At 44.6% G+C, this 13,225-nt stretch overlaps 1 protein-coding gene across 1 annotated transcript; it reads right to left on the minus strand.

Annotated features, from left to right (window-relative positions):
• Positions 1–2,781: 2,781 nt before the first annotated feature.
• fkbp1ab (FKBP prolyl isomerase 1Ab) lies at positions 2,782–13,209 on the minus strand. The gene is made up of 5 exons (XM_056273149.1): positions 13,098–13,209; positions 12,911–12,958; positions 8,009–8,121; positions 5,927–6,087; positions 2,782–4,276 (listed from the first exon to the last, which is right to left on the minus strand). The coding sequence occupies exons 1-4, from the start codon at positions 13,132–13,134 to the stop codon at positions 5,959–5,961; spliced, it is 327 nt and encodes a 108-aa protein (XP_056129124.1). The 5' UTR covers positions 13,135–13,209; the 3' UTR covers positions 2,782–4,276; positions 5,927–5,958.
• Positions 13,210–13,225: the final 16 nt, after the last annotated feature.

Below are 13,225 nucleotides of genomic sequence, written 5' to 3' on the forward strand. Positions count from 1 at the left end.
CACTCCTGATGTGACCACATCAGCCTCATCTACAGATAAAACTGTCATCAGTGCTGTTAACCCAGCTGATGTACCTGTAGAAACTAATTCCCCGAAGCAAGCGTCTCAGGACGAGATGTTACCCGGGGAGGCAGAGAAGACCTCCCCAGAGACTTGAGTTCTAAATGGGTCTTATTATTAAGTTGGTAATTGTATGTTGAGGGTAAAATATTTTGTTTGGGTTTTTTATGTTAGTATAGGGTCCCATAAAATGTAGAAGAAAAAAAAAGTTGATGCACTAGTTAAATAAAAGGGGAGAGTAGCGTATAGCCTACGAGGGACTACTTTCTGTTGTAGTGACACGTTGCATGCACTATTAGGCACAGATTGTCCTGTTATGTTACGTTGCATGGCTACGAGTAAAGAACCAGAAAACTTAGTTCCCTTCTCCAGTGTTTTTATTTATAACGTAGTTGTGTAAATAGGCCACATACACAACACTGGTAAAGGGAGAGAGAGCTGGCTTATATGATGGAGAGAAGGTAGATACACTGTGTGTGCAAGAGACCAGGTGGAAGGGGAGTAAGGCCAGGACGACCGGAGGTGGGTTCAAACTCTTCTGCCACATGGTGCAAATGGGAGGAGAAATGGGATAGGGGTAATTCCTGAAGGAAGAGTATGCCAAGAGTGTGCTGGAGGTGAAGAAAGTGTCGGACCGATGAGTATGAAGCTGGACATTGAAGGTGCGATGATGAGTGTTATCAGTGCATATGCCCCACAAGCTGGGTGTGAGATGGAAGAGAAAGAAGAATTCTGGAGTGAGTTGGATGAAGTGGTGGAGAGGGTACCCAAGGAGGAGAGAGTGGTGATTGGAGCGGACTTCAATGTGCACGTTGGTGAAGGGAACAGAGATTATTAGTTTATTATTATGAGGTGCCCCGCGACCCTTTGAGCGGGATAAGCGGTTCAGATAATGGATGGATGGATATAATGAGGTGGTAGGCAGGTATGGTGTCAAGGAGAGGAGTGTGTAAGGACAGATGGTGGTGGATTTTGCAGAAAGGATGGACATGGCTGTGGTGAATACATATACCAAGAAGAGGGAGGAACACAGGCTGACGTACAGGAGTGGCGGAAAGTGCACACAGGTGGACTATATCTTATGTAGGAGGTGCGATCTGAAAGGGATTGGAGACTGCAAGGTGGTGACAGGGGAGAACGTAGCTAGGCATCATCGGATGGTGGTCTGTAGGATGACTTTGGAGACCAAGCAGAGGAAGCAAGTGAAGGCAGAGCCAAGGATCAAATGGTGGAAGTTGAAGAAGGAAGACTTGTGTGGATTTCAGGCAGGAGGTAAGACGGGCACTGGGAGTGCATACAGGCACGTGGAGGCCACACACCCTACTGAGCCTCATTTTGAATCGTCTTGAAGAATTTCCACAGAAGTTGGATCAGCCTATGTTCTCATTTTCCACTTTGATTTTGAGTATGAGTCTGAATCCAGACCTTAATGGGCTAATGATTTTGATTTCCATTGATCATTCTTAGGTAATTTTGCTCTAAACACATTCCTCTGTCTAATAAATAAAGATTTTCAGCTGAAATATTTAATTCATCGAGGTCTATATTGTGTTTTTAGGTGTTCCCTTTATTTTTTTGAGCAGTGTATGTAGGAGTGGTGCAGGACATGAGGGCAGTGTGACAGTGGTGAGGTGTGCGGTTGGAATGACAGACGGGTTAAAGGTGGAGGTGGGATTACATCAAGGATCGGCTCGGAGACCTTTCTTGTTTACAACGGTGATGGACAGGTTGACGGACAAGATCAGGCAGGAGTCTCCGTGGACGATGATATTTGCAGATGACATTGTGATCTGTAGCGAGAGTAGGGTGCAGGTCGAGGAGAGCCTGGAGAGGTGGAGGTATTCACTGGAGAGAAGAGGAATGAAAGTCAGTAGGAGCAAGACGGAATACCTATGCGTGAATGAGAGGGAGGACAGTGGAATGGTGAGGATGCAAGGAGTAGAGGTGATGAAGGTGGATGAGTTTAAATACTTGGGGTCAACTGTTCAAAGTAATGGGGAGTGCAGAAGACAGGGGAAGAAGAGAGTGCAGGCAGGGTGGAGAAGTGTCAGGAGTGATTTGCAACAGAGGGGTACCAGCAAGAGCTAAAGGGAAGGTTTACAAGATGGTTGTCTTCATCGTCATGTGGTTTGGAGAGGGTAGCACTGATGAAAAGACAGGAGATGGCGCTGGAGGTGGCAGAGGTGAAGAGGACAAGATTTTCATTGGGAGTGATGAAGGACAGGACTAGGAACGAGTATATTAGAGGGACAGCTCAGGTTGGACGGTTTGGAGACAAAGCAAGAGAGGCAAGATTGAGATGGTTTGGACATGTGTGGAGGAGAGATGCTGGGTATATTGGGAGAAGGATGCTGAATATGGAGCTGCCAGGGAAGAGGAGAAGAAGAAGGCCAAAGAGGTTTATGGATGTGGTGAGGGAGGACATGCAGGTGGCTGGTGTGACAGAGGAAGATGCAGAGGACAGGAAGAGATGGAAACAGATGATCCGCTGTGGCGCCCCCTAACGGGAGCAGCTGAAAGTAGTGGTAGTGGTATTTTGTATGTGACAAAAGTGTGTGTGTGTGGGGGGGGGAGGGGGGTTGAGTCCATGTGGGCTGGGTAAGTTCGACAATTGAACAATCAGATCCGAGTAGGACTTTCTACAAATGCAAAGCACATTTCACCAGGTAGGCAGATTTGTCAGGTGTGGAACTTGTGCAATGTTAAAAGAACATGAAGACGTTTTCCAAAAGCAGGTGGAGAGCACTTTATTGCAGCGGCACGTTTTAAATATGTCATCATTGGTTTAGCCTTCATACAACGTCTAACTCGCAGCACATTACGAGGCAGTACAGAAGTGGACCACTGTCATACTATCTGCTGCTTCGGCAACACGTAAGACCAGCAGCTATGGTCGGTATCTGACGGCCTGGCCAGTGTATTCATGGTTTTCATTTAAACTCCATTTAAAACTATTCACGTGTGATAAAAACCACATGCCTGACTGTGTCGGCGTTCTTCCTACAACAAGAGTTCGTTTAGGCAGTGTGGTATTCTACCAATGACACTGACAAAAAAAAATAAAATAAAAAGAAAGAAAAAAAGAAATGACAAGTTATCACAGGTTACACAGTAGCTTTGTCAGTTCTCAGAAATAGAAAATTGGCATCTGAAAAATAGATGATTGCAAGTTATTAGACAAAATACAGTCGGGAGGAGGTCACGTTTTAACTGAACCCTCCACCCCTCTTTTGTCAATTTCAAGCATTTCCCTTTTCCTAAAAAAATAAACAAAAAAATAAAAACATGACAAATTCCAATTGGTGCGTGTGAACGGCGGTTCCTATGCTCTGCACGGTACAGCAGCTGTATGGCTTTAAATGGGGTTTAAATAGCTGACTGGAGAAAAGGCAATCATAAAGCAATTCAAAAGCAAAGCTTCCAACACGTACAGACCACGGGCTCCGCCGGGCCTTTACATCATGCAGACGGGGCAGGTAGGTCACGTGTCCGGTAGGAATATTCAGGCACACACACGGGACACAACTATCTACACTTGTGACTAGTTCTCTGTTTCTGCTCATCTCTAGCTCATAACAAATGTATTTTGAAATCCAAAGGTAAATAAACACTATCACTACCTAGAAAGGGGCGCTTAATGTTCCCGTGTTACGCCGTTAAGGCTTCACTTTTCACTACAAGTACGCCGCTGGATGAAACACAAAGCCCTACTTGTCGAATATAAAGTCGTTTAAACTCGTCTTCTTTTAGTCAGGAGTCGGGGGGTTGGGTACAAATGTGTGCTTTTCGTTTACATTTTTTTTCCCTCCGTTTCATAATTACTCTAACAAGCCCTGTAAAAGTACTATGTTGACTCTTATGAGATGAGTGTTGCCGCTAGTAGTTCCTCGGTAGTTTGTATTACTCATCATAACCATGCACAACCAACTTCACACAATGAAAACCAAAAGAAGCAAGTAAAGCACAATTCAAAAACTTGAAAATTAAGAACATGGAGGTTTGTAAGGTTGTGGCCCATAGTTGCTAAAGAAGAAGAATATAATGGGGGGAGGCAATAACTGAGTTACCGAGACAAAATAACACAAATCTTCATAGTGGGATAACAGTAATAATAACAGTGACAAGAAAAGTAGTGGAACAATCGACTCAAGCCTCTTATAGAATCAAGTGCAGACACGCCGAGCTTGTCTCCAGGTCGACCAGGTTGGAAGTTTACCTGTAAATACACAGCATACACAAAGTTTACCTGTAAATATACAGCATACACAAAGTTTACCTGTAAATACACAGCATACACAAAGTTTACCTGTAAATACACAGCATACACAAAGTTTACCTGTAAATTTACCGCTGCAAAAAAAGGAAATCATATCAAGAGAAAATATCTTGTATTTGGCACAATGAGTCCAATATTGAGTAGAATTATCTTATTCCACTGGCAGATAATTTTGCTTATTTCAAGTTTTTCCCCCCTGATTTTGATCAATTGAATCTTGTTTTAAATAATCTTGTTTTAAATAGATTAAATTGACCAAAATCAGGAAAAAAAAAAAACTTAAAATAAGCAAAATTATCTGCCAGTGGAATAAGATAATTCAAGATAATTCTACTCAGTATTGGACTTATTGTACCAAACACAAGATATTTTCACTTGTTAAGATTTCATTTTTTGCAGTGTACACAAAGTTTACCTGTAAATACACAGTATAAACAAAGTTTATCTTTAAATACACAGTGTACAGTCAGGCAGGGGGTGAGACAGGAATGAGATGACGGACGGATCAGTGTGCTCATGTAGCGAATTCGGGGGGCAGTGCCGGAACCGCCGCAGCCGGGACGCGAACCTGGGTCTCCTGCACCACAGGCGACTACGTTAACCAGTTGACTAAAGGGTCCGACCTGTTAGCCAAGGGCTAGCGAGTCTAGTCATCCATGCACGTCGCACTCACAAGGAGGTAAGACTGGTATACAGACTGCTGTTAAACACGTCTGGCACGCTTCCTCAAACTCAAATCCACCTCAATTTGTTTTTTTGGGGGTTTTTTTTTTACAACATGGGTCTTATTTTCTTAGTTTTGCCGTCATGCATATCAGTTATGACGTCATTTTACTCACCAGCTTCATTGTGTTGGACACGGGATATGTATGATGGCAAAAACTATGAAAATTACAACAACAAAAAAATGAACACTAGAATGACCGGGATTTCACTCCTACCTACAATGTCCACGGGTGGTCTAAATGACCACCGGTTTTTAAACTCTATATTCTGTTAAGATAAATAACCAATTGAGATATTAATGCATTACATATGTTAGTATGTCTGTTAAGAAACTGACTGACACAAAAAATTAACATTTTAATAACTTTAATGCTATTTTTCAAACAATTCAAAATGGCTGCTGTCCAACGCCTGTAAATGCTGCAGCGCCTCGGTGGTAGTCATGGTGCGTCTGTAACCAGACATGTTGGAAATAATCACAAATCAAGTTTAGACTATTTCTCTGCATTGGAGGGCGCTAGTGTGTTTCTAGGACAGAGCAACAAACTTCACGAAGGAAATGACGTGACCAACACGTCATAAATACTGACATGACGCACAAATTATGAGATGGTCATGTTGACCGTCCATGGTTGTTTTAGGTAGATCTTATCGTAACTTTTTTTTGCGCGATTGATCTAAAATTCATTTTAATGCAAATATATGCAACTCCAGGAGAATCCAGGTAGCAGCAGGTCTATCTTTTTTTCCCCATAAAGTTATTAAACTTTGAAAATCCAAAAAGGGTCATAATGACCATCTTGGTCATTGTGGTGTCAATGACTCAGTAGCACACTATAACATCAACAATGTTAAAGAACTTACATAAAACAAACCACAGGCATTGATTTATTTTTTCATTCCAAGCTCAGCAGCTCAACATCGAAGATGAGGGTGGCGTTGGGAGGGATGATGCCTGGGTGGCCCTTGTTGCCATAGGCAAAGTCGGGTGAACAGGTCAGCTTGGCCCTCTGGCCAACGCTCATCTGAAAGAGAAGAGGACAGGAGACATGAATGAAATACTAATGAGAAAAATAATGTTAATTTAAAACACAGCCTAATGTGGTACTGCGTAGTTTTTGTCTCTCAGCTGGAAGGCATACATGCTTCATTTGAGAGCTACGCCAGTGCTATATGCCACTTGCAGAAATAATGAAAACTTTGGTTAAAAAAGATAATTAGTCAGGTCCAGAAATGAATGTACGAAGGCAATGAACAAATTTCTTCTTATATTTCATTTTATTTCCCTCTGCATCATCACAATTTACACCATTGCCCCCTTTTTTACATATTGTCACCCTTTGCTTTTATAAGTGATAACAATGTCTACCTTTTGTCTGACAATATGGCATTTTTAAATACAGTCCAGTCAGCCTATTTGTTACATTGGTAGCGATACTACTTGTCTGAACTGGGGTTTTGTGCACCTTGCTCTCAAGGGTGGCATAAGGGACTGTTAAGTCATACAAAAGTTCTGCAAGAGCACAGCTTTAATAATAATGATATAATCTATCCATTATCCAAACTGCTTATCCTACACTGGGTCACGGGAATGCTGGAGCCTATCCCAGCAGTCACTGGGCGGCAGGTGGGGAGACACCTTGGACAGGCCGCCAGGCATCACAGGTGTGTAATTTGCCTGTAAAAACGGCTTTCTCCTAAATGTCTTTTCCCTAGGACTGCGCAATATCTTGCAAAAAGTAATACTGTGATATTTCCTCTGAATGCTGCAAGTATTAACTATAATAAATACATGCACAACTTGGTGGCTGCGAAATACTCAACAGCCATGATATCCGATTCAGGTTCTCTGCAATAACTGGCATCTATGTGCCAGATGACAATGCAATTTTCAACAAAAAAAAATAAATAGGCAGAGTTCTCACAGTGATACCAATTTTACACTGCTGACATCACCTTTTGGTACTCTAAATAACTGGAATTACTACCGCTTGCCACTAAAGGGGGGCTTTGTCCTTTGTTACCGCGGCCTGCAGTATAATGAAGATGCGTTCTCTTCTACTTGGCTACACTTCCACTGGCGTAAGTGCAGCAGCAAAGGACGTCTATGCAATGTGTGTCATTAAAGTTTTGAACTGCTGTTTAAAAGTTTCTCTGAATATAATGTACTGTCGCAAACTGAAACGGTCCTACAGCCGCAACACTGCCAAAATAATAACTTTTATTTTTATAGCACTTTTCTAGACAGCTTATTTTGTTTGATAAATGGACATATGAAATAAACGCAAGTCGCTCCTACAAAACATAATTTGCTAATCAATGCACAAAACTAACATTTCAGTTCCCAGTTGTATTACCTATAAAACACAGACCATTTGAATACAGTGGTAAAGCAAGTATTCCTTCCCGTCTTCAGGCCTAACTTAAACCCTTTTTACACCAAAATTAGGGAGCATAAGCAGGTTTTTTAAATGCGTGGAAAACCCACTAAAAATATGCAATTGACTCCTTTCACAGGGCCAGCAGACCCGGATCTGACTGCCAGCAGACGAGTTTGCCTTTCTTTCTTTTTTTTTCCTTCTGCAGCATCATCTTTGACGTCATGATGTTCGTGATGTCATGAATGCACCGGAAAACAGGGAAGTAAACAGAAAGCAGCATGGAAGCCAGAGAGACGGTGGTTAACGTTACTTTTTTATATCTTGTACTTCAGTCTCTCTTTCAGACCGAACAAACTCAACGCAGCCTGAACGATGTCCGAGCGCTGCTTGAACAAAGACGCTGTACCCAAAAACAATAAATGTTTTTCCTCAGTTGCCGGCGTGATAAATACCCTTGACTACTGTAGTCATTTGACCTGCCGACTGTACCCGTTTACACTGACCACCAAAGGCGGACGTTTGTGGATTTTTTGGCCAGTGTGAAAGGCGAGAGTCAGACACCGACCTGCACAACACCCTCCTCCCAACCTCGGATCACCTCCTGCTTGCCAATCTTGAACCTGAAGGGCTTGTCTCTGTCACGGGAGGAATCAAACTTGCGTCCATCTGTCAGGGAACCTGAAAAAGGAGACAGGAACTTTACAGCCAAAACAAAGGGTGGCACAGTAGGCAATGTCTATCCTTATTTTGTGGTGAAAAAAAAAAAACAACGTGGAGGAATACCACCTGAATTTTTGCCAAAGTTGATCACTACTTCTTAACATCTGTGCCATATTACAGACTACAGGGATTGTCAGTGACTGAATCGGATAGTTCAGGTAGAGCAGAATTCATGTTATATATATTTACAGTAGCGCTAGAAGGTTTGTAAACCCCTTAGAAATTTCTGTACTTCTGCATAAATGTGATCTACAATGTCTTAAGATGTCCTATGATGGACTGGCGGTCTGTCCAGGGTGTCTCCCCGCCTGCCGCCCAATGACTGCTGGGATAGGCTCCAGCATCCCGTGACCCCGATTGGGATAAGCGGCTTGGATAATGGATGGACGGATGGATGGATGTCTTAAGATATTCATTTAAGTCCTAAAACTAAATTGAAGAACCTAATTAAACAAACACCACAAAAAACATTGTACTTTTTCATCTATGTATTGAGCAAAATGATCCAAGAGTAAATGTCGGTTGGAGAAACTATGATCTCCTAGGATTATCAGTTCATTTAAAGAGGTAATTGGAGTCAGGTGTTCAATAAATGGGATGACAATCAGGTGTGAGTTCAGCAGGCCCTGCCCTATTGAAACAGCATAAACTTGGGTCTGCACTACCAAAATCTGGTCTTCACCACACAGTTTTGTAGACGTTTGCCATGCCTTGATCAAAGGAGATTTTTGAGGACCTCAGAAAAAAAGTTGTTGATGCTTGCCCGGCTGGAAAAGGTTAAGGAAACTATTTCTAAAGCGTTTGATCTCCACCAATCCACTGTCAGACAGATGGTGTACAAATGGAAGAAATTCAACACCATTGTTGCTCTCCCCAGGAATGGCTGTCCATTCACAAAGAACCTAAGGGTAACATGTAAGGATCTAGAGGCCTCTCTTGCATTGGATAAGGTTAGTGTTTATGAGTCCACCAACACCCAAACACTGAGCAAGAATGGTGTGCATGGCAAGATAGCAAGGAGGAAGCCACTGCTCTACAAGAACATTGCTGCCCATCTAGAGTTTGCGAAAGACCACATGGATGAGCCAGAAGGCTATTGGAGGATCCATGTTCTGTAGACGGCTAGTTGGTTTAAAGGAGTGATTGGTGAAAACCACACACTGCATTCAAACACAGAATCCTCATCCCACCCACAAAGCACAGTGGTGGCAGTATCATGGTTTTGGGATGCTTTGCTACTTCTGGACCAGGATGGCTTGCTAGCATTGATGAAACTATGAATTCTGGATTGTACTAGCAAATTCTACAAGATGTTTCAAAGTATCTGTGAATTGAAGCTCAATAGAAATTAGGTCATGCAACAAGACAACAACTCTAAACACATAAGTCAGTCTACCAATGAATTAAAAGAAAGCAGGGGCGTCCAGGTAGTATAGCGGTCTATTATGCTGCCTACCAACACAGGGATCGCCGGTTCGAATCCCCGTGTAACCTCTGGCTTGGTCGGGCGTCCCTACAAACACGATTGGCCGTGTCTGCAGGTGGGAAGCCGGATGTTGGTTATGTGTCCTGGTTGCTGCACTAGTGCCTCCACTGGTCGATCGGTCAGGGCACCTGTTCAGGGGGGAGGGGGAACTGGGGGGAATAGCGTGATCCTTCCACGCACTATGTCTCCCTGGCGAGACACCTCACTGTCAGGTGAAAAGAAGTAGCTGGCGACTCCACATATATCAGAAGAGGCGTGTGGTAGTCTGCAGCCCTACCCGGATCGGCAGAGGGGGTGGAGCATCGACCGGGATGGCTCAGAGAGTGGGGTAATTGGCTAAGTGCAATTGGGGAGAAAAAGGGGGGGGAAAATCCAAAAAGAATGGCAGAGTCAAAAGTCCGGACCTAAATCCAATAGAAATGTTGTGGAAGAGAACAGTTACCGCAAGGAAGCCCACCAACATCACTGACTTGAGGAGTTTGTAGGGAGGAATGGGGCAAAATTCCTCCGAGCAAATATGCAGGACTGGTCAACAGTTACTGGAAACGTTCGGTTGAAGTTGCTCAAGGGGGGGGGGGGGGTCACACCAGTTACTGAAGGCAAAGGTTCACATACTTTCTCCAACTAAGATATTTAATGTTGGATAAATTTGCTTAACAAATAAATGAAAAAGTGAAAATGTGTTATTTCTTTAACCGGGTTCTGTTTATCTAGTTTTAGGACTTGGTTTAAGATCTGGTCACAATGTAGATCAAATCTATGCGGAAAATTCTAAAGGGTTCACAAACTTTAAAGCCCCACTGTAAATATACGTAGAGTTCAGCTCGAAGGGTTGGAAAATGTCACTGTCTCCTCATGCTTCATATGTGCTGCAGTAGAACAGTATTAATACATATTTTTTTAATTCTCAGGGAATACAAAAATATCCATTGAAGCTTGTGTGACAACGGTCTTCCCGGCTCTGTATATTAAGAGTGCAAATGAAGGGATTCCAAGGATCTCAGAAATAGCTGCTGCAGCTGTCTCCGGGATGGGTGGCAAACCGAAAGTCAGGGAATTGGGGCCATTTCTGGACCAGCATAAATTCAACAGAATGACAGCCACTCTAAAGCTATTAAGCACAACAAAAGTATAGCCATTAGCATCAATCTGACATGGGTGTATGTGTCAGTGTATGACTACTGTGGTGGCGTGGTTTAGTGTGATGCATTATGTGGTATGGTGATGTGCCTGTGTATCTGCATATGTGAAACCTGGTTTGATGGACGTTATGTGGCAGAAGCAAATATTTGGCCAGTCCTTTGGTATTGGGCACATGGCCATCACAGGGCAACTGTCAAGAAATGGGCTTGTAATGCAGACAAGAAGGAAGGGTGGCCCAACTGAATGACATTGTTCTGTTCCTTCTTAGATGTGTATAGATGGCAGTCTTTATGGCATTAAAAGCTGTCAGAGCCAACTGCAGATTGAGCAGAAAAAAATACATTTTGGTAACACTTTAGTATGGGGAATGTAGTCACCATTAATTAGGTGCTTATTAGCATGCAAATTAGCAACATATTGGCTCTTAATTGGTCATTATTACGTACTCATTAATGCCTTATTCTGCATGGCCTTATTATACAACCAGTAAGCCATTAACTATGAGTTGTCCCTCTATAACCTCAGAATTATTGCTTATTAGTAGTACCATCTCAATATGCTTTGCTTAGTATGGACTTTATAAGGTGGTAGTACCACAAGAAGAGTTATTCTCCCTTACTAACACTTAATGAATATGGTCTGTTCTTACATAACAACACACAAAACTACAAGTGTTCACAGTGTTAAATTACTGTAAATTAAGTTTTTGTTACTTAGAATATGTTCCCCATACTAAAGTGTTACCTACATTTTTTTTTCCATTTTACAGCAGAAACGGTGTAACCGCATCTGAGCAAAATTGTCCTGCGGACTGAAATTTACCAAAAAACGAGATCAATTCGTGTTTGGCTTGTTTGGGTCTGCAGAGCTGTTTGGTAGACCGACAGGAAGGGGGAGAGCGGAGAGGAAATCCTGTGAAGGCTGCGGTCAGAAACAGTCATCCTCCTCACGCCTACAAACGCCACACTGTGCCGAGGCATGAATCCGGATATTATTTCAAGTTACATAATCTTAGAACCCAGTGAGGCTTCTGTTGCGGACTGGGTCGCGCAGGCCCGCGTTTCCCCCAATCCGAGAGCATGGAAGTCGTATCGAATCCCACACCGGGGGGTGTGAAAAACTTCGTATTGTTTTCGCCTACGTCTATTTACTGGGCGGTGGACGCGTCTAAATTGGAAATCCTATGAAACCGGTCAACTCGGATGGCCGTAATCCGCCGTAGCAAACGCCACCGATCCCCCTGAAGTTCAACAAAGAGGAAAAAGCGGTGGAACCGAGACAGGATTTAAACCCTCTCTGTCGGTCTGCCCTGCCTGCCCTCTCTGTCGGTCTGCCTGTCTGTCTGTCGGTCTGCCCGGGCCTCTCTGTCGGTCTGCCTGCCCTCTCTGTCGGTCTGCCCTCTCTGTCAGTCTGCCTGTCTGTCTGTCGGTCTGCCTGCCCTCTCTGTCGGTCTGCCCGGGCCTCTCTGTCGGTCTGCCCTGCCTGCCCTCTCTGTCGGTCTGCCCTGCCTGCCCTCTCTGTCGGTCTGCCCGGGCCTCTCTGTCGGTCTGCCTGCCCTCTCTGTCGGTCTGCCTGCCTGCCCTCTCTGTCGGTCTGTCTGCCTGCCCTCTCTGTCAGTCTGTCTGCCTGCCCTCTCTGTCGGTCTGCCTGCCCTCTCTGTCGGTCTGCCTGCCCTCTCTGTCGGTCTGCCCGGGCCTCTCTGTCGGTCTGCCTGCCCTCTCTGTCGGTCTGCCCGGGCCTGTGAATGAACCCTGCGGCGAACTCGTCCGCTCCTCCGCCAGACGAGACAACCCCGAATTTCATTCATCCCCCCCCCCCCCCGCTGACAGCGCCGAGACGAGGCGGGTAGTGTTTCAGTAATCCCCCACCGCGTCGCCGGAGCCTCGGCCGTCGGGACGACCGGGAGCGGATCGATTCACATCCGCCTGGAATGCCGATCGATCAGAATTTGGGCTCAAACGAAACACCATTTGTCACTGCCAGCGCGGCGGCAGGGGAAGCACCGTTTATGCGCGGCCGAATCGCTGCAAATCGCTTGATCGGCGCGCGGCCCTTTGATGTGGGTCAGAACCAAGGCAGGAAACGGGGGATTGTAACGATGTTGTGTTCAGAACTCACCGACATAATGCACCACGCACGTCTGCCCCTTCTTGGGGAAAGTCCTCCCTGCACGGGGGGGGGGGGGGAGGAGAAAAAAGGCGATTGGTATACAAGCACGATACAAGGCGGCGGGTGAATGAAATAAGACCGAACACGAAACTGTTGAAAAATCCTTTAGCAAAGAGAAAACCTGTAACCACTTTACCGTCGCCGGGCGTTATCGTCTCGATTTCCACTCCCATTTTCTTCGCGGCCGATATTCCTTCCACCCTCGTAAGGCGCTCCCGCAGCCTGCTATTTCAGCGGATGTTCTCAGCTGTCTCAGTCCGGGGG

The sequence above is a fragment of the Lampris incognitus genome, chromosome 2 (genome assembly GCF_029633865.1).
Source record: "Lampris incognitus isolate fLamInc1 chromosome 2, fLamInc1.hap2, whole genome shotgun sequence".
Lineage (NCBI taxonomy): Eukaryota > Metazoa > Chordata > Actinopteri > Lampriformes > Lampridae > Lampris > Lampris incognitus.

Excerpts from the sequence above, each read along its gene's own strand:
- fkbp1ab (XM_056273149.1), bottom strand. The coding sequence starts at position 13,134 with ATGGGAGTGGAAATCGAGACGATAACGCCCGGCGACG. Across the intron at positions 12,959-13,097 it reads GACGATAACGCCCGGCGACG|GGAGGACTTTCCCCAAGAAG; the intron begins GTAAAGTGGTTA and ends CCCCCCGTGCAG. Across the intron at positions 8,122-12,910 it reads GTGCGTGGTGCATTATGTCG|GTTCCCTGACAGATGGACGC; the intron begins GTGAGTTCTGAA and ends CTCCTTTTTCAG.